Below are 26,071 nucleotides of genomic sequence, written 5' to 3' on the forward strand. Positions count from 1 at the left end.
GAGGCCGTGAAAAAACTCCAGAAAGGTTTTCTTTTAAAAAAAAAAAATGATCATGAATTTTGGCGCAAAAAAACGCCTTACTATACTATGTCGAAAAAAAATGTGATTTTTCAAACATGTCGTAAAAACGTGCCATATGATGAAATAATGTAAAGGAGGCCATGAAAAACACTCCAGAAAGGTTTTGTTTAAAAAAAAAATCATCATGAATTTTGGCGTTAAAAAAACGCCTTACTATACTATGTCAAAAAAAAATGCGATTTTTCAAACATGTTGTAAAAACGTGCCATATGATGAAATAATGTAAAGGAGGCCTTGAAAAACACTCCAGAAAGGTTTTCTTTGAAAAAAAAATCATCATGAATTTTGGCGCAAAAAAAACGCCTTACTATACTATGTCGAAAAAAAATGCGATTTTTCAAACATGTTGTAAAAACGTGCCATATGATGAAATAATGTAAAGGACGGCCGTGAAAAACACTCCAGAAAGGTTTTCTTTGAAAAAAAAATCATCATGAATTTTGGCGCAAAAAAAATGCCTTACTATACTATGTCGAAAAAAAATGCGATTTTTCAAACATGTTGTAAAAACGTGCCATATGATGAAATAATGTAAAGGAGGCCGTGAAAAACACTCCAGAAAGGTTTTCTTTGAAAAAAAAAATGATCATGAATTTTGGCGCAAAAAAAACGCCTTACTATACTATGTCGAAAAAAAATGCGATTTTTCAAACATGTTGTAAAAACGTGCCATATGATGAAATAATGTAAAGGAGGCCATGAAAAACACTCCAGAAAGGTTTTCTTTGAAAAAAAATCATCATGAATTTTGGCGCAAAAAAAACGCCTTACTATACTATGTCGAAAAAAAATGCGATTTTTCAAACATGTTGTAAAAACGTGCCATATGATGAAATAATGTAAAGGAGGCCGTGAAAAACACTCCAGAAAGGTTTTCTTTGAAAAAAAAAATCATCATGAATTTTGGCGCAAAAAAACGCCTTACTATACTATGTCGAAAAAAAATGCGATTTTTCAAACATGTTGTAAAAACGTGCCATATGATGAAATAATGTAAAGGAGGCCGTGAAAAACACTCCAGAAAGGTTTTCTTTGAAAAAAAAATCATCATGAATTTTGGCGCAAAAAAACGCCTTACTATACTATGTCGAAAAAAAATGCGATTTTTCAAACATGTTGTAAAAACGTGCCATATGATGAAATAATGTAAAGGAGGCCGTGAAAAACACTCCAGAAAGGTTTTCTTTGAAAAAAAAAAATCATCATGAATTTTGGCGCAAAAAAACGCCTTACTATACTATGTCGAAAAAAAATGCGATTTTTCAAACATGTTGTAAAAATGTGCCATATGATGAAATAATGTGAAGGAGGCCATGAAAAACACTCCAGAAAGGTTTTCTTTGAAAAAAAAATCATCATGAATTTTGGCGCAAAAAAAACGCCTTACTATACTATGTCGAAAAAAAAATGCGATTTTTCAAACATGTTGTAAAAACGTGCCATATGATGAAATAATGTAAAGGAGGCCGTGAAAAACACTCCAGAAAGGTTTTCTTTAAAAAAAAAATCATCATGAATTTTGGCGCAAAAAAACGCCTTACTATACTATGTCGAAAAAAAATGCGATTTTTCAAACATGTTGTAAAAACGTGCCATATGATGAAATAATGTGAAAGAGTGCCTTGAAGAACACTCCAGAAAGGTTTTCTTTGAAAAAAAAATGATCATGAATTTTGGCGCAAAAAAAACGCCTTACTATACTATGTCGAAAAAAAATGCGATTTTTCAAACATGTTGTAAAAACGTGCCATATGATGAAATAATGTAAAGGAGGCCGTGAAAAACACTCCAGAAAGGTTTTCTTTGAAAAAAAAATGATCATGAATTTTGGCGCAAAAAAAACGCCTTACTATACTATGTCGAAAAAAAATGCGATTTTTCAAACATGTTGTAAAAACGTGCCATATGATGAAATAATGTAAAGGACGCCATGAAAAACACTCCAGAAAGGTTTTCTTTGAAAAAAAATCATCATGAATTTTGGCGCAAAAAAAATGCCTTAATATACTATGTCAAAAAAAAATGCGATTTTTCCAACATGTAAAAATGTGCCATATGATGAAATAATGTGAAGGAGGCCGTGAAAAAACTCTAGAAAGGTTTTCTTTTAAAAAAAAAATGATCATGAATTTTGGCGCAAAAAAACGCCTTACTATACTATGTCGAAAAAATATGTGATTTTTCAAACATGTCGTAAAAACGTGCCATATGATGAAATAATGTAAAGGAGGCCATGAAAAACACTCCAGAAAGGTTTTCTTTGAAAAAAAAAAATCATGAATTTTGGCGCAAAAAAATGCCTTACTATACTATGTCGAAAAAAAATGCGATTTTTCAAACATGTTGTAAAAACGTGCCATATGATGAAATAATGTGAAGGAGGCCGTGAAAAAACTCCAGAAAGGTTTTCTTTTAAAAAAAAAAAATTATCATGAATTTTGGTGCAAAAAACGCCTTACTATACTATGTCGAAAAAAAATGCGATTTTTCAAACATGTTGTAAAAACGTGCCATATGATGAAATAATGTGAAGGAGGCTGTGAAAAAACTCCAGAAAGGTTTTCTTTAAAAAAAAAAAAAAAAGATTATGAATTTTGGCGCAAAAAAACGCCTTACTATACTATGTCGAAAAAAAATGCGATTTTTCAATCATGTTGTAAAAATGTGCCATATGATGAAATAATGTAAAGGAGGCCATGAAAAACACTCCAGAAAGGTTTTCTTTGAAAAAAAAAAATCATGAATTTTGGCGCAAAAAAATGCCTTACTATACTATGTCGAAAAAAAATGCGATTTTTCAAACATGTTGTAAAAACGTGCCATATGATGAAATAATGTGAAGGAGGCCGTGAAAAAACTCTAGAAAGGTTTTCTTTTAAAAAAAAAAATTATCATGAATTTTGGCGCAAAAAAACGCCTTACTATACTATGTCGAAAAAAAATGCGATTTTTCAAACATGTTGTAAAAACGTGCCATATGATGAAATAATGTAAAGGAGGCCGTGAAAAACACTCCAGAAAGGTTTTCTTTGAAAAAAAAATCATCATGAATTTTGGCGCAAAAAAACGCCTTACTATACTATGTCGAAAAAAAATGCGATTTTTCAAACATGTTGTAAAAACGTGCCATATGATGAAATAATGTGAAAGGAGGCTGTGAAAAACACTCCAGAAAGGTTTTCTTTGAAAAAAAAAATCATCATGAATTTTGGCGCAAAAAAACGCCTTACTATACTATGTCGAAAAAAAATGCGATTTTTCAAACATGTTGTAAAAACGTGCCATATGATGAAATAATGTAAAGGAGGCCGTGAAAAACACTCCAGAAAGGTTTTCTTTGAAAAAAAAATGATCATGAATTTTGGCGCAAAAAAAACGCCTTACTATACTATGTCGAAAAAAAATGCGATTTTTCAAACATGTTGTAAAAACGTGCCATATGATGAAATAATGTAAAGGACGCCATGAAAAACACTCCAGAAAGGTTTTCTTTGAAAAAAAATCATCATGAATTTTGGCGCAAAAAAAATGCCTTAATATACTATGTCAAAAAAAAATGCGATTTTTCCAACATGTAAAAATGTGCCATATGATGAAATAATGTGAAGGAGGCCGTGAAAAAACTCTAGAAAGGTTTTCTTTTAAAAAAAAAATGATCATGAATTTTGGCGCAAAAAAACGCCTTACTATACTATGTCGAAAAAATATGTGATTTTTCAAACATGTCGTAAAAACGTGCCATATGATGAAATAATGTAAAGGAGGCCATGAAAAACACTCCAGAAAGGTTTTCTTTGAAAAAAAAAATCATGAATTTTGGCGCAAAAAAATGCCTAACTATACTATGTCGAAAAAAATGCGATTTTTCAAACATGTTGTAAAAATGTGCCATATGATGAAATAATGTGAAGGAGGCCGTGAAAAAACTCCAGAAAGGTTTTCTTTTTAAAAAAAAAAAATTATCATGAATTTTGGTGCAAAAAACGCCTTACTATACTATGTCGAAAAAAAATGCGATTTTTCAAACATGTTGTAAAAACGTGCCATATGATGAAATAATGTGAAGGAGGCTGTGAAAAAACTCCAGAAAGGTTTTCTTTAAAAAAAAAAAAAAAAAAAGATTATGAATTTTGGCGCAAAAAAACGCCTTACTATACTATGTCGAAAAAAAATGCGATTTTTCAATCATGTTGTAAAATTGTGCCATATGATGAAATAATGTAAAGGAGGCCATGAAAAACACTCCAGAAAGGTTTTCTTTGAAAAAAAAAAATCATGAATTTTGGCGCAAAAAAATGCCTTACTATACTATGTCGAAAAAAAATGCGATTTTTCAAACATGTTGTAAAAACGTGCCATATGATGAAATAATGTAAAGGACGCCATGAAAAACACTCCAGAAAGGTTTTCTTTGAAAAAAAAATCATCATGAATTTTGGCGTTAAAAAAATGCCTTATTATACTATGTCGAAAAAAAATGCGATTTTTCCAACATGTAAAAATGTGCCATATGATGAAATAATGTGAAGGAGGCCGTGAAAAAACTCCAGAAAGGTTTTCTTTAAAAAAAAAAAAAAACATGAATTTTGGCGCAAAAAAACGCCTTACTATACTATGTCGAAAAAATATGTGATTTTTCAAACATGTCGTAAAAATGTGCCATATGATGAAATAATGTAAAGGAGGCCATGAAAAACACTCCAGAAAGGTTTTGTTTAAAAAAAACATTATCATGAATTTTGGCGTTAAAAAAATGCCTTATTATACTATGTCGAAAAAAAATGCGATTTTTCCAACATGTAAAAATGTGCCATATGATGAAATAATGTAAAAGAGGCCATGAAAAACACTATGGTAAGGTTTTCTTTGGAAAAAAAATCATGAATTGTAGAAGACGTCTAAAGTGTCATAGTTTAGTATGTCGTCCAAAATATGTCAAAACGTCAGTTTAGTATGTCGTCCAAAATGTGACAAAAACGTCATAGTTTAGTATGTTGTGATAGTTTATTTGTCCGAACATTGTATCGAAGCTGTTATCTTTCTGAACTCCTCAAATAAATCAACAATATTGTATAAAATATAAATATAATAAAATATCTGAGCTGGACTGACTGCTCAGGATCAGAAGGAATGTAAAGCAGATGGCGAAAAAACACAAAAGTAGTCCTCAAAAAATTCTCGCTGTAACCTTCAGGGAGCTCCGTAGTAAAGTGACTGTTGCCCCGTCTGTTTTCACTGTTTACAGACTGATGTTACAATATGCTATCACTGTGTCTTTTCTTCTTCAGGAGGTCCCAGTCAATGGGCAGTAGTGGACACCACAGACCTTCAACCTGAGCAAATCGCTGTCCCTGTTTCTGGCCTGACTGCAGACAGACACTCTGAATCCTCAGGGGATCGCAAGAGTGACGCCTCTTTGCACTGCAGCTACTAAATCTGCAACTCCTTAATGTTCTTCATCCTGCCTTTCTGTCCTGCTGTAAAACTGTCACCTTATCCCCACAAATCAAAGCCTTTTGTACCTTAATTGCACATGCCCTGCCTATAATTAGTTTTATTTTAGGTACTCAAGTTGTAAAAGTTTTTTTCTTTTAAAAGAGAATGCCTTTGTAAATATAAATCCCACCAGTTTAAATATTTTTCCTTTTATTCTTTTTATATGAAGCATATAAGAACATGGAATTGTATTTTATTACTGACTTGTTTTTACTTTCTGTTTTCACCTGTCAGTTTATGTGTACAATGGTTTAGGGCTGCTGTATATTCAAGGAATTATGTGCAAATGCAGTAAAAACAAAAGTTTAATTGCGAAACCAAGTCTGTAGCATTTTGATTCAAGCTAACCTGGGGTGTGGGACTTTTACAGATAAACAAGGTTCATTATATTCAAGCCACACAATACTGATCGAGTCTATCAACATAACGTAATTCTCACAGTATTCTGCACAACATCAGTGTTACATCTAAGCAATTACAGAAACTGGGTAAACTACAGCAACTTGAGTCTGGCAGAGAAATCAAAGCAGCATCCAAGAAACGGTTCCTATGCTCGAGATAATAAAGAAACTGGAGATGAAGGATTGCATACTGAAAAATAAAGTTTCTCTATGGCGATGACATCTTAAAGATGCGTCAACACTGTTAGGCAGCTACTCTTTCTGCCAGATGGGGGATATAAAAGTTCCATTCTTCTTTGACAGGCAAAAAAAAATCCTAATAAGAAATTGTGGTACAAAAGTCCCTTTATTAGCATATACTTATTTTTTTTAAAGTACAAATGGTGGCAGCCACTTCAAAACCCCACACTGAAGCACAAATTACAAAATAGCAAAGTTCAAGATTTTGTGAAAATGAAGAGATTTAGAAAAAAAATGTTTTACAGGAGAAGCTCTTCTACTACATTTAGTTATACATAAAAAGGTCTTATGTTGTAAGTAGCACTTGAAACGTGTACGGCCATTTGTCGTCATGGTGACCTATAAAACTAGGCCTCTGAAAGATGGACCACAGTCAGTGACCGATGTTTGTAGCACCAAGATCTCTACACACTTAGCTTTCTTCATATTAAACTTGTTTTCACATTGACCTTTAAAAGTGAACACTTTGGTTGTGGTCAAGTTCAGTTATAACAGTTTTGGCAAAATTCTGTATTTAACACCATCAGCGTTAAATGTTATATTATCAGAATAAACACTAATTCCAGGTTTGTGCAAGTTGAACAGTTACAATTACTGCATACTTCAAAATGAGGCAAAACATCAGAAATAGACATTTTTCACTGATGTTGGCTTTGTAGAGCAACAGTAATTATACTGTAGAGAGAAAGAAACTAGCCATGTTTGAGATCAGCGTCTTGTACTGTAAATTCACATCTATCTCTGCACAAGTCTGACGAAGGCCTGAACCAGCTGGATGAACGGCTCCTGACCTTCGTGGCTTGCCTTGGAGCCGGGTGTGGGTGGTTTGGCCTGGGTGGAGGGGAGGATGCCGCTGGCCGGAGATGATGGAGAGCCTCTCCGGAAGTGGCGGGAAAGGCTCGACAGAAGAGTGCTCTGGAGGGGGAGAAAAGAAAATTAGATGGGTTTCAACAATATAACATTCAATAAGAATGTTAGTTTCTATCTTACCGATGAAGATGAAGGGAAAAAATTTTCTTGAAAGTTCACATCAAGATATGATGTTTAGAATATTAAACAGAATGTAGATATTTTCATACCCATTTCATGAACATTTCAACTAAAATATGAATGAAAACCACATTCATTGTTCAGTACCTTATAATAATAGTTTGTAATAATACAATGAAATGAATGCGTTTTAGATCCAGATAGGCAGAAAATCGGACAGACTAACAATTAAAAATGATTAGGTAGTTTGAGTTTTTACTAAAATCAACACTTTATGAGATGAAGAGCATCCTGTCTACTGGGACAAGCAGCAGTGATTGTTTTTGAACAGCCTCCTCCAGCATAATCCACTACTTAAACCACCTCACTCTCAGTTCATGACCAAACAAACGTTTTATAAGCAACACCTCAGAGGAAAATACTAAACACCTTTTAAAATTTTAAACATTTCAGTACATTATCAAGCATTTTTTCAAGGAACTAAATTTTCATCTTTAAATGTCTCAGTAATTCAATTCAATTGAAGTAAAACACATAAGCAATGCAGTTTCCTGTATATGTTTACCAAATAGGGATAATATTTGTTATTTTCAGATTTTGTATGCAAGTGGGTATAGCAGTATGTCAGTGCGTGACGAGGGATTATGATTTTGTTTACTGTCACTAAAAAGTCGATTATGACCACACGTATGGTTCTTATGTTCAAAGGGATGTGACGTCTCACCAGTTCAGAGCTGAGCTCTTGTTTGAGCCTCTGTTTGTCTCGAGGGAGGATGGAGGGATCTTTGAGACACCGAGCAGCCTGAGAGATCAGCACGTAGAAACAGTTCTCCATGGTGAACATCAGCAAGGACCTGAAGAAGACAGAAAAGAAAAATGAGCTCATTTCTTTAATGTTAATATTCCACAGTAAAGCAAAATGTGGGAGGAAAACATCTTTTTTACATCACACTCACGTCTATTCACTAAAAATGAAGCCACAGCCAGCATCTAGTAGCACCATTTAGTAAACTTTGAGGAGGGAGAACAGTTTCATTATCTCTGAGTGACGGTAAAAGCCTTCATATGGATTAAGACTTATTGTAAATAATAAGGTGGAAGGCAGATTTTGATTTTCTGGACACAGATTCAAGCTGTTTTTGCAAAGCTAAGATAACCACAGCTTCATAGTTAGTGGACAAAGATCAGTGGTATTCAATTTTTCCTCTAATTTCCAGTAAAAAAGAAACATGTATTTCCCCCAAGTGTCATTTTCTTTAAAAGATCATATTAATTATCAAGGCCTAAAGTGATGTAAGTCTCATTGAAATAATACTTCAAGCAGAAGGAGGGAGATTTACTCACTTCAGTGCCTGGATCTCCTCTGATGAAGCCAGTGAAACTATGCTCAAAGATACTGGCTCCTTCTTCTTCTCCATCTGTAAACAAACAGCACAAAATGAGCAGAAACCCACAGTGGAATGATGGTAGATAAAGTTATTAAAGACGGCAACTTCTACCTCGCTCAACATGCTCAGGGCCACGTTGATGGTGGCCAGCAGGGTCCCAAATGAAGGAGCCACATCGGGGTCAAACGCTGGAGTTGTGAAGCTGAGCACGAACAGGGTCCTGTACTCAGCCAAGTCCATACACTGACGCAGGTAGAGACATAATCAGCACCGTGCTCTCTTTTGCATAATTGTCACAATATAGCAGTTTCTTATGATCTATCTAGTTGTGAAAACACAATTAGAAGGATGTTTGAAGCAGACTGACCTGGTCCAGGAGTATCTGGCAGCAGTCTGGAGTGAAGTGCTGCAGAGTTGCCAGGGTTTTACTGAGGATCTTAAGCAAACTGCACTGCACAGCCAGCAGGGCCTTCTGCTCGGCCTCTTCTCTCTCCCCTCCACCTGCTGCCTCTTTATTCAGCGTCTGGGGTGGCCGCTGTGTCCTGGGGAGGGGGCCGGGGGGCAGGGTCTCACCGTTTTTAGCCTGGGGAAATACCAAAACAAACACTAAGGGGTTATTTCATGAAATATATAAACATCGAAAAACTAATTTATTGGATTCCTGCCAAGCAAAGTTTTCCTGGGTTACTTAATTCCTGGTTTCTGACCTGGAGGTAGTGATGGAGCATCTTCTTGCTGTGGAGCAGATAGGTGCAGGTCTGGCACAGATAACACAGGTTTATCTGCAGAGGGGAGATGAAATGAAAGCATTAACTAAGTGAATATTGAGCTGTATTCTCCGTGATGATGGGGTGATTTACTCAGGACTTGCCTGTACGTCTCTGAGCAGTTTGGGGAGGTGAAACTGCCACTCTTTGCAGAAGCTCGAGAGCTGCAGCAGGAAACCGACTGTGTGATCGGCCTCATCCAAACAGGCCAGACTCTGGACTGTTCGCACTGCATTCAGACACTGAGCAGGAGAGGCAGTGAAGATTGTGACATTGTTCAAAAACAAGAAAAACAACACATTACCTGGATACAACAGACAATCAATCTTGTCCTGAATGACGAACAAACTGTGGCTGCATAACTATACAGAATTTCTTCCCTAAACTGCAGATGTCTCAACACTCGTGCCACTTTGCTCCTTTTCCTAAAAAACACTTCAGAAAATACACCACAATGTTTGACTAGTTATTTAACTTTATACAACTTTAAATGATTTAAGGGCATACAGGAGGGAACACACAAACCAAGTGCAGCAGTAGCAAATTACTGCAATAAATATAGAGCTTAAAGGGTTAATTCCTCCATCTACAGAACATCAATGCAAATTTTGAATAATCAAGTAATTGTTGAAGTGATTTTTTTAAAGAAAGAAAATCTTACTTGCTTTGTGAAATAGTGTAATTTGAGGAATTTGAGGAATAATAAACTAAATATCTTGGACTGGTTAGACAACATAAGCAGTTTGAACAAGTCCGCTAGTCATTTAGAAAATTCTGACTTGTATTTTTTCACCATTTCATGACATTTTATCAGTTAAATAACTAAGCCAATAACTGTCACAATAATTAACAATAAAAATAACTTTAGTGGCAACTCTGAAAGAAGGCAGGTCCATTGGCTGTTGTGTTTACTTTCTTTAAACCAAACAGCATTTTTCCTCAGTTAAAGCAGTAAAACATCTTTCTTGATACTGCAGTCCTACCTGTAGTATTCGTTCTTGATGTACTCCAACAAAGTCCAGGGCTTCATTGATGAAGTTGTAGTGCAGCGTCTTGAGCAGACTCTCCATTAAAGACATGCAGAGGCGATAGACACCCGGCCAACAGGCAGAGTCCTGGGACTTACGGGAGAAACTCTGCTCAGGGAGATGGATACACTCTGTTATTGTACCATATTAATACATCAACGGTTACAGCTGTATCTAACTGCTCTAGCTTCTTTTCTTTTACCTGCGTCGCCCCATTCGAAGAGACCTCATATACACTCAGAAGAGGAAGGCAGATAGTCTGAATGACTCCTGCTCCTGCAACAGCTGCTGCGCCCTGGAAAAAAAAAAAAAAACATAGAGACATCCTTAATGACAAAGTTATGCACAAAGTTACTAAGCAGAGGACTGTGTTTGTATTTACCTGAGGAGTGCGGGCCAGTGTGAGCAGCAGGTGGAGTGCAGCCTCAGTGAAGTAGAGGTTGTGTTTGGAGCGCAGGCTGAGCTCCACGGCGTTGAGCACCGAGGGGAGGACCGGAACCTTCCTCATCACTGAGACCCAGTGTTCGCCGTCCTCATCAGTGCGACACAGCTCCTTCGCTAAGTGGAGAGCTAGCACACACACCTGATAGAAAAGAATGAGAGGAAAAATGGTCTAAGGCTAAATATGCATTGGATTTGTACTGCAGCTGTAGACACTGAATGAACAGGATTGTGAATCAGTCTTCATCAATCAAGTGTGTTTACTATCTGGGACATCCCTGAGGTGCCATTTTGGACGCATAGTTGCAGTGAGCAGTGCGGTAAAGACATCTTAAATACATTAAATGATCAGACCGGAGAAGCAGTAGTAAAGTCTGAGGGTTCTGTACCGAAACAAATTCAGCCCGAATGCCAGGGACCATTACGTGGATAAGCTGGAGTGTTGATTCAGCCTCCATTACTGCCTCCAGCCTCGTACTTGGATATTACCAACCGTTCAGAAACTACAATTCCCCTGAAGCCTGTGGACATTTCACCAATGGCTGGGTCCAGGATTGGTTCACACTTCACAGGTCTGAGACAACACAGTTTTAACAGCAAAGCTAAGCCGGCTATAATCAAGGAAACTCAGGGTTAGCATAGCAGCTTTCATTTGTGTTACATTTCCCTTCACGTAAACAAGCTATTACAAATAGATTACATATTAAGGTTGGAATGTTTATGTTATGCTGTTTATCACTAGGGCCTGATTATGGTTTGTTTGTTTGTTTGTTGTGTTCACAACAAACATTAACACAAGAGCATCTTGTCATTGTGAAACAAACCAAAGTCTGACAAAGTACTAAAGCCACCTAGAACCTGCTTTTATTGTTTATACAACAAATTTGTGTATTATACCTTTAGAGCTAGAGGATAAGAAACTAGGATCAGAAAATGTCTAAAGTGGCAGTCAAACAGAAAATGCACTTTTGTACATCATTTGCTTGAGACCAGTACAGCTAACACTGGTGCACTATGTCACAAACACAAATTGAATCCCTTCACCATGTGAAATTTATGTAATTGAAACTAAAAGACATTAATAAAAGATAAAGTAACTGAATCAACATGTCAAGATCCAAAGCTATTTGACAAATAAAAAGTCCTGAAAAAATGTAGAGACTAAGATTAGTAACTTGAATATGAAACAGACTATTTGACATATCTGGAAGGAGATGGTTGGAACCACAACAGGCTTTAAAGCCATGTCAAGCCACCATTATTTATACAGCACAATTAAACCCGCAGAAGAAATTTGAATGTTAACATTCAGACTGTACGATAATATTAAGAGAAACCCAATAAATTTATGTGACTGAAGGCCAAATTATCTACAAACGTGACTTCTGGCCAATACCTTATCCACTTACCCCGTCTCTCTGGTCCTTCTGTAAGCCCCGAGGAGAGTCTGTCTCCATGCTGTCCTCATCCTCCACCGTGTCTGTCATCTGGCTCATGTGGCGAGTGTTGTCAATGAGCGCCAAGGCCTCATCTTTCACCGTCTCGCACACAGATAGCAACAGCTGGGGCAGCTGGGAAATATCTCCACCTAGTTAACAAAGGCATAAACAACAGAACTGACTTACCGACAACTGCAACATTTTACTCAAACAAACGTCACACACACGCTTCTTACCGTTGAGTCCTTGAATCTGCAGCACAGAAATGAGTGCAGAGAAGATTTTGGCTTTGGTCCTCTCCATCATCTGCTGGTCAGCTTGCAGGACGCTCTCCAGGATCAGGGACAGTGGAGACAGGATGTCAGGAGCTGCTGCTACCACACTGGAGACAGAAAGAGGACAGTAATAGAGTTCAATAACGATGAAGAATTTAAACAGCGTGCACTGTCAGTTGTTGCTCTGTCAAATAGAAGCGTACACACCTTTTCCACTGTTTGAGGAGGATGAGTAGCAGAGTGGCCATCATGGATCCAAGGCGAAGACAAGGCACAGACATGGGAGTGGTCAGCTGATAAAAAACACAAGACAGAAAGTGAAAGACCAATTAAAGGAAAGAGATTTTACAGCAAGAGGAAAGAGAAGTAAAACACAATAACAGGAATATATTTGATACTATCATGACTTACAGTCGCTTTAGTCCCATCCAGGACGTCCATGAAGAGCTTTAGCTTGGTCGAGTCTTCTGTTAGCTGCATCACATCCGACTGAAAAACATAAAACATACCCTCCATCATCATGTTTTTCTGTGGTGACTCTGAAGACCATCTTTACCAAAAAAAAACATTAGTGAATTTCACAAATTAATCTGGGAATGTGCATATTTGTTTCTTACAAAGAGTTAGATGAAAAAATTTAAACCAGTCATATCGTCGCTGCAGCTTTAAGGCTAACTTAGTACTAACACTGAAAATGGGAAAACTACCCTAGTCCTTCCTGAAATAAACAAAATTCCTCCACCAGTACCTCTAAACTTCAAGAAACAACACTGTTAAATTTAGTCTAATCTGTTTTAATCTGTACAAAAATCCAAAGAGCAAATAAAGAACTAGAGTCCTGTCACTCCATGAAGTCACTGCTCCCAACCAAGAGATAAAGTTGCAAACAACCTCCATATCACCAAAACGTGTTGTCTTTACACTTCAATTTTTGTATGGATTAAACAAACAAAATAGGGTATTAATTGTAAAATTAAAAAGTACTGGCAGTTGTTCTTTGGACAGATTGAGCATAGCTGTTCTCCTCATTTCAAATTCTGATGCTAAGCTAATCGAAGCTATGCTAACAAGCTGCTGGCTCCATATTGATAACCAAAAATAATGGTAGTATGAACTCATTTAACTCTCAGCAAGAAAGAGGAGAAGCACGTTACCCAAAATGCTAGAACTATTCCTTTAAAGCAGGCTGCCATCAACACCTTAACCATCATAACCATGTCAGGGGTTTTAATGGAACATACATGAGTAGTGGAAAGAATCATCAGCATCCGCCAAGCAGAGATCAACATCTGGGTCTCTGGGAAGTAACAGATGCCTTCCTCCTCCATCTCCGCCACATGGCACACGAGAGACTTGACATACTGGGACCAGTACTCATAGCGTCGTGCATTGGAGAACTTTTGAAGACCGTCCTTCAGAGACTGCTCCAAAGAACCGCTGCAAGAACACACACGTAATTAACATCAATTACATGAGGTCTGAGTGATCATTTGAGCATGAATATGACTGTTACAGCCTCTTTAAAATTAACAAGGCTCAAACAAACAAAGAGACCAGCAACTTATGAACTAGACAGACAGGGCGGGTAAGGTGAGAAAGGTGAAAACCCAACTTTATTTACAAATAACTCAACTAACCAAGGTAGGAATACTGGTGAAAGTAAAAGGGCTGTAGCTGCTGGCCAAAAGAAACAAAAGAGGGGTGGTGAACATGGCTAACCCCGCAATGGGCCCTCAGACCAGTCACCACCCCGTACTAAACTGCCTAACCTCAAATAACTACTACAAAAGAAAAACAGCGAAAATAGGACTACCAGCAACTACAGCCAAACTGAAACAACAAAACCCAGCAATCTAAACATGCATGGGGAGGGAATGAACCAAGTACCTGAAAAGAAAGAACTCAATGTTAATCACAAAAGAAAAGTTTACAAACAAACAAATCCCTCACGCGTTTGTCCAGGAGGACGTGTGGCTTGGAGGTGCTCCAATCTCTGCTCTGACTGCTGCTCTCTCCTGCCTCCCTAAATACCCTCCTCCTCCCTAAGTGCTAACAGCACTCAGGTGTGCTGCAGTTGCACAGGTAAAGGGAGGAGGGAGATCAGAGAGAGCGAGGAGAGAGGCAGCAGCCAGCCACACGTAACAATGACAAATATAGGAACACCTCTGTTATGATATAGAGACTAAAATTACCTGACAACATAGTAGATCTCCAGGCCGATGATTTTCATGACGAAAGCGCAGGTTTCCAAAACGCAAGGCTGAGGACAAATTATAGTTGTTCAGATGATTGACATTCAGTTATCTAACTAATGAGTATAGCAGAGCAAAACAGTAAAAATACCTCTGTGGTGTCTGAAGGTGGGGTGAGAGTTCCAAAAAGAGGCGTTGTCAAATTCTCCCAAAACTTTTCTCTAAAAAAGCAGCATTATAGCATATCAGTGTCATACTCCAAATATTTTTTTAAATTGTCTACCTACACCTTTTTGTTTGAGAAAGTAAGCTTACTTGGTCCGTAAGACAGAGATGGCGCTGTCCCTGCGATCCTGCCAGAGGGCGAGGAGGAAGGCCAGGGCTGCTCGGTGGAGCAGCGGAGGACACCAATATTTCCCCTGCTGTTTGGAGTCAATCAGGTCCAACACCACATGAAGACAGCTCCACTCTCCCAGAAGAAACTCCTATGAGTTAAAAAAAAAAAAAAAAAAAACACAACAAAAATATTTTGAAAATAAAGGCAGCATTAGTACATGTAAAAACAAACACAGTTCTTGCATTTCATACCTTTGACCCCTCATTTCCATCTTTAACTTCCAGGTTCAAAAAGAGCTCAATGAGGCCAGGCTGCGTTTCCACAGCAACGGTGAGAAACTCAAGGATCATGACCTTGATCCTCATGTCTTCTGTCTTGCTCTGTAACCGAGTGAGAAACGCATCCCGGATGGCTGCTGCATCGCTACCAAGGCAAGCGTAGACTGACATTGGCGCCACCTAGAGACAACAAGAGCAACATTTAGTGCGGTTCAAAAACCCATCAAGTTTTTAGAATTTCTGCACTGCAGCTGTACAATGGAAGTGTTACCGTGGCGAGTCTTTTGAGCAGCTGGATTGCGAGACGAGGGAGTGCTGGATCATGTTTATGGTAAATATATTTGGCCAGGACGACTATGAGATTGTTGCCATGACCACCATGCTGTGTCAACGCCTGCTCCAGAGGGGACACGGCATCAGACGGTGGCTTCAATCGGATGACGTTGTTTGTGACAGAAAAGGCCAGTTTGACTGTCTGGATCAGGATCTGACCGGGACCCTCAGACCCACAGCTGTACAGCATCAGGAAGAAAGTACAAGAAAATATAACTACTGGATTCACCAAACATGACAGCTGAATTAGTGACAGTCAAAAAGATGGAAGATTAGAGACTAATTATGAGGGAAACACATCTGAATGTTCACCTGCTGGGCTGTGCAGCCAAGACCACATCTATGGTGTCCACTCCAACTCCCATGATATTGACGACTGCCTGTCCAGCTTCTGTGTTTGCCAGGCTGTAGATGCACAGAGACTGCAGGGTGGGAGTGCTGCATCCAGGAAGAGAAGAAGCAAATCAACAACTTTATAAGTAAACAGCCAATCTGTTAGGGCAATTCATGTTTTCCAATAGACACAGTTCCATTCTAACTACAATATATATGCATTCTAAAGAGTACACTTCAGCCTGCTACAGAGATGCTGCATTGCTCCTCACATTAAACTGAAAAAAACCACAGGGCTCATGCTGACATCCTAAGCACCGTTGAGGGAACATTGAACATGATCTCTGGAGAATTTGGTGCTTCCCATTGTGTTGGGCACCATGGATGAAAAGCACGTGGAAGCCAAAGCACCTCCAAAGTTGGCCAGTGACTACTTCAATTACAGTTCTTTTAATGATTTGCTTTGAGCACCATTTGTTTTTGTGTTATATTCAGCCGTCACACTTGCAGTGCATTGTCTCTATGGTTATGTATGGATTTTGGGCTACAAGTGGCCATCCACAGACAGCCAGATTTAGATTGGGACTATTTATATCACACTGATATGCAGACGCAGAATGAATGAATTGGTGTTTAGTTGCAACCATTATAATTAACTGACTAGCAATTTTACAATTGTTTGGTCAAAAAATTATCAGAAAACTACACAAAGAAGTGACACAATCATATCTCCTGTTTAGTATGACAAGCGTCAAAAATGTTTTTATCTAACAATCATGGGGAAAAAAGCAAATCCTTACATTTGAGACACTTGAACCATTAAATGTGATGTCTAGGGAAATTAATTGTCTAAATTAATGCATGTTAATTTTTTCAATTAAGTAATTGATTAACAGACTTATCATTTCAGCTCAAGAATAAATATTTTGAAACAATATTCTTAATATCACAGAGTAATCGTTTGTTTGTAGGATGTGAAAGTTCCCCTGTCTGCAGTTACAGCAAAAAAAACAGGACAAAGAGTTTAGACACTTAAATCCCCAGACTTATCCTTACCTCCCCTGGTCTTCTCCCTCTGGGCTCAGATTGAGAATAGCATGGATCAGCTCCAAAATAAGACAACCTGCAGCAACACAGAGCAGTCCATTTTTACTCAGTTTTAACTTTTGTTTTTTTTCCCAGTTGAAAGGAAACAGAAAAAAACAGTGCCCTCACCTATCCTCTCTCTGACTCCATAGGTGTTGTAGCGCCACTTATGGTATGTTGGCAGCATCTCCTTTAACACCAGCAGCACACAGGGGATCAGACCTTTGTTCTGAGTGCTGCCAAGCTGACCCTGAAAAAATATCATATAATATAAATATCATAATACACATAATAGCAGGAGGACAACAGAAAAAAGAATACATTTCACCTAAAAACTGTCATTACCTTAACCAGGGTTGTAATGAGACGAAGGAAAGCGATGGTCACAGCATATTCCCCTCTGGGCTGCTCAATCTGGACCAGCAGGTTGCCATAGTTACCTGCCTTCATCCCCTCCGCACTAGGAAATAAAAGACACAGTTTTGTTCTACACGTTTTACTTCCCACAAAAGTAAAACTCTGATATTTGCCAGGAAAAGTAAGCTTTTGGAAGCACACAGTTTGGGCTTTTTAGTTTACCTCACACACTGAGCCATGCTGGTCAAAGGGTTGGAGGCAAAGGGGAGGAAACCAGTGTGGTGCAGACTGGACCACACCTGAAGGTAAAAAGAAGAAGATACCGTATATGAATTGGTTGAGGAGGTTTCAAGAACACTGACTTTTATTAATCATTTTACTTTCTGTTCGCACTGGAAGTACCCAGTTAACCCACCTTCCCCGGCATCCTTGCAGCCAGTACAGAGAGGCAGTTCACACAGGAGGCAATCACATCTACTGGAGGGTTGATGACTGACGTTAACCTGACACACGACAAAAGACAAATCAATTCTTGCATTTGAATCAAGACTATTGCAAAGAGGAAAAGCATAATAAACTAATAGAGTTTGGTGTCTCTGTAAAGTTAACTTACCTCTGCAGCAACATGTAGATGCGTGAAGTTAGAGGTAACAGACAATCTGACACAGTCCAGTCTGTGCTTATGATCTTATGGACCAGATCCAGGATGGGCTTCACACGCGCACAGTGAGCGAGGACATCTAGCGGAAGGAACGTCACATAATAGAGACAAATTAATCCTTTTGGAAAAGTCAGTACTCAACAATCAGCCACAATAAAAAGCTTGTTTTTTTAAATTCATATATGTCTGATTATATTTTATACTATTCTTCATTCTTGACAACAAATCCACTGAAAGGGGGAAAAAAAAACAAGGCGGAACTGACCCAACTGATAAATATTGTCCTTGATTTAAAAGCATGGAAGAACTTATTCATCATTACCAAAGATTTCCGCTGTTGCCAAAAGACACTTTAAAAACACATCACTAAGCCAAGTTGTTGTTCCTTCGTCACAATGATTATAGGTCCTCTATACTTTATTTTGAGTCTATCCCATATCAACAGTGTCATGCTGCCATAAATCCACTGATGAATAGTCCCCAACAAATACATAATGAGCAGCTGCTTGAGTAAAGTTTATTAAAGGTTACAATGCCCAGCTGTTAAAGGACATTTTGATCCCTTAAAAAATGTCTATAACTCTGAAACTACTCTTTTTATGAGACGTTTGAAACCACAAAACAAATAAAAATATTATATCAAGAGTGTTCTTGGATTTTAAATGTGATATGACCAGTTGTGTACCTGCGGTTGAAACAACATGGAGCAGCATTTCCACCTCACAGGTGAAGAGAGTCCAGGAACTGTAGGAGTAGTCCCAGCGCACCACGTAGCCCTGCTCGCCTCCAATCATCACCTGACCCAGCACTCCCTGTGGCATCCACAGGTTAGTCTGCCCTGTGCCTGTTGATCGAGATGAAATGTGAGGATTTATGCACATTACATAGAACAAAAAAAATGAAAAATATGCAACAATTGTTCACCAGGCCTTCAGACAATCTTTGTTACATTAAATTGTCTACCTTTATTCGGATCTCAGGGTAATAACAACAAACCAACCAAGAGGGTAGAGAAGTTTTGGAGTTTGTCTCCTCCACAGCGTCTCATCATCCTTGGAGATGATGTCATTGGGCTTGTGTTTATAAACTTGTGTGTAGAAGGACATCTTATCCAAGAAGTTGTAGACCTGTCATACAGAAATAAGACCATTTACAAAAGGAAAAGTTGAACATGCATACATTTGTGCGCGTGTAACACTTACCTTTTTGACCGTCGACTTGTTTGACAGAAGTGCAGTTAGAAGCTGCAGCAGAGGTCCAATCTTATGAGGGAACATCCCAACTGCACTGTCCAGGATCATTCCTAGTCCCATGTTTGGCTTCTGGATTAAACATGTGACACACAACAAAGATTATCAACAGTGTTATCCCATCTTGCCTTTTAAGAACCATCTAATTTGTCTTTTCTCACCATTTCCCAAAAGACTTCAGCCAGACTGGGAGCAGAGAGGACCTCACAGGCAGCATCAGTTAGGTGGGAGCACTGCGTCGCCACTCCATCAGACTGTACCACAGAACACAACAAGGCAAGTTACCATCACAGCTCATATATATGGATGTGACAACATAAAAATGTAAAATCGAGGTGCGTACCTGCAGGCTCTCTTCTTCAAAAGAAGTGATCACAAACGAGAGGAGGCCGTAGACACACATTTTTGCTGTGCTTGCTGTACACTGGAGAGATAAAGAGACAAAAAGACCTAAAAATGACTGCAGTGTAACAAGAACAATTACCAATATGAGAGCAGATACTGGTACTTTGTTGTATATACAAGCTTAATTTTTTTAATCTCATTAAAAAAAAATATGTTTGATGGTGAAACCTGTTCAAATAAGAGATCAAATGAAGACATTTTTAAATTCTCTGTGTTCTCACTCAGAGCTACCTAAAACTCTGCATAATAAGATATTGTTTCAGTGCCATGTTTCCACTTTGGTGCTTGACTATACTGCAGATATAAAACACAATTTGAAGGGCATGATTATGAAAGTCTGATGTAGCTTCGGTCCTGACTATAAAACTGATGCAGAGTACAATACGTTTCCCGTTTGGCAGAAGGTTTTCATTCTAACCATCTCATTAGAGACTGATTTGGCTCTGAGGCCAGAGGTTATTACATTTTACTGCCTGTTTGAGAAAATCAGAAGCACCAGGATTCAACTTTACTACTATTGCTGCTCTGTGGCCTTTGATTAGTGGGGGTTATGACTCTTGTGAAAGCGTGCTACTTCCTTGAACTAATGTGTTCTGAGGTGTGCAGCAGCAGGATATAATTCAAGCAATTTTAGGTAATGAAGGCAGAGCTGTCCAAAACTGAAATGTTTAAAAACAAACTATTTCACTCTAACTTAATAGTGATTTTTTTTGCCAATAATTCCTAACAACTTTGCACTGAACCCAAGTGTGCATCTGTGCATCTTACATTATTCCCTGAGGCTCCAAGACCTTTCAGCATGGTTGAGAGGTACTTGAACACCCCCAGCTGCAGGGCGGTGTTGCCTATCCTCCTGATCACGGGGCTGGACTCGTCTGGTCTCAGAGTGTGTCTCAGCAGGACCCAGGCCAGCAGCACTGGACTATGATGAGGGATGTCACCGAATGTCATTAGCAGCTGATCCATCTCCTGGAAAAGACAGCGAAAACCGGTTCAGAGCTTAAACTAATTCTCTTAATGTATAGTTTGTGTAAAGAAAAGCCAGACTTCAGAATTGTGGAGTTCTTCCAGAAAAAATAGGTGTCATACTCAAATCTGCAGCTCTAGACAGCTTCAGCATGATATAGTAAACTGTTTAGGTTTTTCAGACAGCACAGACTGTGTGGAGGATGAACACTAATATTGCAAACGTCTCCTTTACTTAGAGACTCAAATCAAACCTTAATGACATCGGGAGCACTTGAGAACTGGTGCTGTTCTGTGCAATCCTCAAGAGCACACTTGTGCAGGAAATCTATGTCCATTCCTTCAACCAGAATAAGAGAGCTCAAGTATCTGCCGGCCAAAGAAAACACACAATTCATTAAATATGACAGACGAAATTAAAAATTGTTAAAAATTCTTGATATAACCATATATTTGCCAATAAATGCTTATTGCAGATGTATTGTATCAGTGTATATATCTGCCAACAAGATACTGACACACAGAAATGGTAGTGACATTAAACAGTTTGCACACAATCCAGTATATATCTTGGTCATACAATACAGAATTTACAGGAATTCTTCAAGGATGTTGAGCTGAAGAGCAATTTATAAGGACATTGGAATTTCAATCATTATAAAATTGTGTGTGGTGTCCAATGTCTCTGATGACTGCCTGACTTCCTGATCATTTGTTAGTATTTACCAAAAGTATGTTCCATCTGCTCAGTTTGTTGTGTATTTAAGGGCATTTTTAGTTTTTAATCAAAGTCACTTAACATGAACACACCCAGCTCCTTTAAAGCATATATTGCACTACTGTGTGTATATTTTCCTCTCTAGCCTTGTAAATATCTGTATATATTGTGTTATACTTATTTTTATTACTAGTATTTATTTCTCTTCTTCTTTCTATAGTTTTTTATTATTCTCTTATTCCTAGGGTGACATCAACAGCTGAAACCAAATTCCCTGTATGTTGTGTATGTACTTGGTCATTAAGTTGACTCTGATTCTGATATGAATGATACACAAACACAAAGTTTCTAAAGTGCACTCACCCGATGCGGTCGACCAGCGCATCCATGCTCTTGTCTACAAGGTGTCTGTTGGTCTGCCGCAAACCAAAGCCTTGCTCTTTGAACATTTTGGTAAAACTCAACAGGTCAGATGGGCTCATCTCAAAATAAGCATAATACAGAAAGATGATCTCCAGCAGCAGAGACTGTTCTCTCAGACACTGTAGGAACCATCGAGACACCTGCCTCTCCGTCTAAAAAAACAATAACAATGAAAACAAAAAGCATGCAGTTATGACCTTGAAGTCAAACAATAAAAATGTAAGTAAAACTAAGGGTACAATAGCCAATATATTAGCAAAATATGAAACAAGCTTATATTATCACCATGAGGTTTCCATGAGTTTCCCATGTTGGTGCTTCTGCCTTGAAGAGATTTTCAAACTGTGACTGGTATTTGCTCACCAGGTCCTTCTCCAGCTTATTCACACAATTACTGTACTCAGCCTAAACGAAAAACAAACGCATTACAGCAACAACAAATTAAATATTCTTCATGAGAAACACTTATTATTAAACCTGTGTTTATCAGGTATCTGACGTAATACAAGTGCAGCTGCTTCTCACCCTGTAGGGATGACGCTCGTCCTGAAAGTATGTCAGCAGGAGGAGGACACATCTGAGCAGACACATGCGCTCCTCATAGTAATAGTCAGCAATCTGTGAAAACACAAAACAAGCACTCACACTTGCTGGATTAAATATGGAAGGTGTAACTGTCATGCTGGATCAGGAATCAGTGAACGTAAAGGACATCTCTATACCGACCTTTAACAGTAGAGCCTGGCTTTGGCGCTCATCCTTGAGAACAACCTGTATAGAAGACTCTGTTATCCAATGTTTGAATTTATCTCTTTATATCTTTTTACAATTTTGTTCTTCAAAAAAATCAATGACCTTAACTGCATTATAGTATTAAATCCTAGTCTCAAAACAGATTTTCATTGAAAACTGTGTCAAAAGTGCTGCCCGAGATTGCAGATAAAAAAGAAAACAATAGGAGGGATGACAGATACCTTTAATGAATCACGAGTTCCTCTGTAGTCCTCTTGTAGGTAGCACTGTAAAAGCTGCACACTCTGCTGCTCATCAAGGTTCTGTAACAATGTAAAAATAACTATTTAGAATCAAATCATCATGACATGCACATCACCAACTGAAGACAACAAACCATATATGTTTCAGAAAAAAAAGTTTTTATTTCTTACCAATAGTTTACTGATCCTCAGACCAAAGTCCTTCAGTGGTTGTGCAACATCTTTGTTCTCCTTCACTTTCCCAGCAGAGGATGAGCTAAAACAGGTAGTGCTGACAATTACTTTTTCAGTGATGAATAATAGTGCATGTAATATAAAAAACAAAACTGTAACATTACCTGGGTGGTTTGTAGTAACTGAGACCCTGATGCAGTCTGTCCCAATGACTGTCAAGTTCCGCATCTATCTGAGCCTGTGGTCACCAAGCATTAATAACAAAAGAGAAAAGAATTTTTTATAGATGCGTCAATGGCTTAAGAAGTATTAAAAATGACCAACAGATTCATTTGCTTCTGGAACAACAGTCCTGCACACTTATACATAGCAGGAGAACAATCGGCAAGAGGACATACCGGTTCTCTCAATGCAGACCTTCCCAGCAGTATGGTCCATAACTCTCGACAGCTTCTAAGAGAAGAATGGGTATATTTTAGCAAAGTGATAATGGGCATTAATGTGTGTATACTGTGCTGTATTAATACACAGCAGTACACAAGAAAGTATCAGTACATTGTGTGTTAAAGTACAATTTTTTTCTAATAAACAGATTAGAGGTAGTCAATGTGTCGATATACATTTGGAAAACATGAATCAGTTGACTGTCAGAGATTTTCTCTGCTATATTTATTGCAGAAACATTTTTTTAAAGATCTCTGATAGAGTATCTTCATTTGGCAAGTTGAACCAAAAAGAATTAACTACAATTTCTGTTTGTTCTTTAAATAATAACAATAACTTGATTTATATAGCACGTTCAAAATCAATGGAGTACAAAAGGCAACATAACATCAGTGAGATAAAGATAAACACATGACAGGCCAATATCAGTCTAGTCAATAATAATCATATTCATATATGTGTGTGTGTGTGTGTGTATATATGTGTGTGTATATATGTGTGTGTGTATATATATATATATATATATATATATATATATATATATATATATATATATATATATATATATATATATATATATATATATAAAAAAACTAGCACATTTAAAGCAACAGCTGGTGAGCTAAAGTGCTTTGCGGAGAAATAAAATTGTCATTACAAATTTATAGTAGTTTGATAATAAGGTTATGACCTTACCTTTATTTATTATGTACATTTACCTGAGCAAGTTAACTATTTCAGTTAAGCCTCAATAATATAACTTTTTAAAAAATATATTTGTACATATGGAATTTATGACCACATGTTAACCTTGTGACCTGAAGTTACATTTACTATTATAATTTGTGTTTTCTAAGGTGAGTTTATGTACCATCCCTCAACAGTATAGGGTTTGTCTTTGTAATGTTGCTGCACATGTTGACTTTGTTTATACACACAGTTGCTGCGATTGTCAATGAAAGTTTAAGACTTAATGAACCGTGTACATACAGATACGTGTTGAAACTCATAATATGACTGACTGTGGCTTGTGTCGTACTTTGTAACGCAGATTCTGACATTTGCAGATTCATTTTAACCTCTCTCTACTGCTACACCTCCGTTGTTTATTATATATTGTATATATTAAAGTTTTGGTGCAAATGAATTGACTGTGACAAATTAGCTAATGTGATTAATAACAGACTGACGGTTGAGTTAGTTTCAGCTTTTAGATCAAACAACGCAAATGCGGGAAATATTTCTCATACAGATGATTTTAGCTAACTTAGCAATTGTCCTGTCCATATCCAAACAGTAGCGTTAGCTTCTCCATAATTACAACTAACCACACAGTGACGAGTCACTGCGGTTTACGGAGCTAACTAAGAAGCACTTTATCTCGACATAAACAAAGTGTCTTCAATTCAATACCCAGATTTATTAGACTAACTAACCCTAAAGAGTTCGCATAAGTGTCGTGCTGTTGTTGACATGCGGCTTGCACACCGCGCTGCTGAAAAGCCATTCAAATGTTTAGCGGTTAGCACTTGCTAAGCTAAGTTAGCGTGGTGCTAACAGAGTAAAAGACAAGCCGCCAAGTGTAACTGTGAATGTTCTTAAGACCTAACAAACAGGCATGTTGCGTAGAAGTGGTCACTCACTGGGAAATACTTTAAAAGTGACTAAAACACTGTAGACATTAAATAAAGTTAGTTGCTATGATTCTACCTGACGCTCATCTCCGATTCCGCCATCTTCGCTTCTGTCATATGATTGGCTGTTGTGAATGCTCGTCATCGCAGACGTAGGCAGCTTGTTCTTCGTTGATACCGTGGTGTTCTTCGTCCAGTGCCATCTTCTGGTGAGAAATATTCTTGCGCATATCCTCTAAAAACTTAGATGTAATTTTAAGCAAAACTTGAATTACTCCGCTTGTGATTTTTCTTCTGCTCTGATAATCCATGTCATTTATTTATAGTTCGAAGTGGGATTTACTTATTTCGAGATTGTCATTTCCTCCATGCATTTATGTGCACTATTGCATGTCATTAACTTTGGGTCCTCTCTCCTTGAACCTCTCCAGGTATTTCTGTCCCTGGATCTGGACAGTGCTTATGTGCAGCCTCTTGTCTCATCAGTCTAGTGTTTGTTGCTCCCTTTAAAAAGGAATGTTCTCCTCCACTGTCACCAACATGCTGCTTATCAGGAACCTTTGGATTTGTTGGGTTTTGAATGTATACTTTTTGTAGAGACGTAACCGTAATTTGTCAGTTAGACAGGTAATTTGTTATAGAATATAATATTGTAAGATACTGATTTCAACATTTAAGTTAGTCAGGTTTGCTTTTAGTATATATAATATTGCAGAGTCTTAACTTAAATATTTAATCTAATCAGTTGAATTTCTTTTTTATACCTCCAATATTGAACAACTCAGGTCAATTTACATGATAAATAATGCTGTAGTGTAGAGACTCAACATCTATATTCAATTAAGTTAGGCAAATCTTGCATAATATTATAGGACCTTAACTGCAGTATTTACCTTATTATGGTAAATTAAAATAATAAATAATACTGTAGGGTCTTTA

At 37.7% G+C, this 26,071-nt stretch overlaps 2 protein-coding genes across 6 annotated transcripts in view; one reads left to right on the top strand and one right to left on the bottom strand.

Moving 5' to 3' along the window:
- Nucleotides 1-5,894, top strand: part of cdk5rap2 (CDK5 regulatory subunit associated protein 2) — a 47,161-nt gene extending 41,267 nt beyond the window's left edge. For all 5 annotated transcript variants that reach the window (XM_055019022.1, XM_055019019.1, XM_055019020.1 and 2 more), the window contains one exon: nucleotides 5,370-5,894. In XM_055019022.1, the coding sequence (XP_054874997.1) occupies nucleotides 5,370-5,515 (146 nt within the window). In that variant the 3' untranslated portion in view covers nucleotides 5,516-5,894. The remainder of the gene's footprint in view (nucleotides 1-5,369) is intronic.
- Nucleotides 5,895-6,305: 411 nt separating this feature from the next.
- nup188 (nucleoporin 188) lies at nucleotides 6,306-25,308 on the bottom strand. Its single transcript, XM_055019024.1, has 43 exons — nucleotides 25,209-25,308; nucleotides 23,453-23,507; nucleotides 23,219-23,292; nucleotides 23,052-23,136; nucleotides 22,860-22,940; nucleotides 22,612-22,656; nucleotides 22,411-22,503; nucleotides 22,171-22,290; nucleotides 21,826-22,037; nucleotides 20,999-21,113; nucleotides 20,547-20,747; nucleotides 19,717-19,797; nucleotides 19,535-19,627; nucleotides 19,326-19,445; nucleotides 19,124-19,250; nucleotides 18,809-18,967; nucleotides 18,076-18,202; nucleotides 17,878-17,965; nucleotides 17,685-17,761; nucleotides 17,451-17,565; nucleotides 17,235-17,355; nucleotides 17,076-17,142; nucleotides 15,999-16,124; nucleotides 15,625-15,865; nucleotides 15,327-15,533; nucleotides 15,054-15,223; nucleotides 14,890-14,959; nucleotides 14,739-14,806; nucleotides 13,788-13,983; nucleotides 12,958-13,035; nucleotides 12,754-12,839; nucleotides 12,508-12,653; nucleotides 12,242-12,420; nucleotides 10,774-10,974; nucleotides 10,594-10,686; nucleotides 10,347-10,499; nucleotides 9,468-9,605; nucleotides 9,304-9,378; nucleotides 8,964-9,179; nucleotides 8,708-8,839; nucleotides 8,553-8,626; nucleotides 7,933-8,062; nucleotides 6,306-7,133 (listed from the first exon to the last, which is right to left on the bottom strand). Exons 1-43 carry the CDS (start codon nucleotides 25,247-25,249, stop codon nucleotides 6,954-6,956), a joined length of 5,256 nt encoding a protein of 1,751 aa, XP_054874999.1. The 5' UTR covers nucleotides 25,250-25,308; the 3' UTR covers nucleotides 6,306-6,953.
- Nucleotides 25,309-26,071: the final 763 nt, after the last annotated feature.

The sequence above is a fragment of the Amphiprion ocellaris genome, chromosome 17 (assembly GCF_022539595.1).
Source record: "Amphiprion ocellaris isolate individual 3 ecotype Okinawa chromosome 17, ASM2253959v1, whole genome shotgun sequence".
NCBI classification, from domain to species: Eukaryota; Metazoa; Chordata; class Actinopteri; family Pomacentridae; genus Amphiprion; species Amphiprion ocellaris.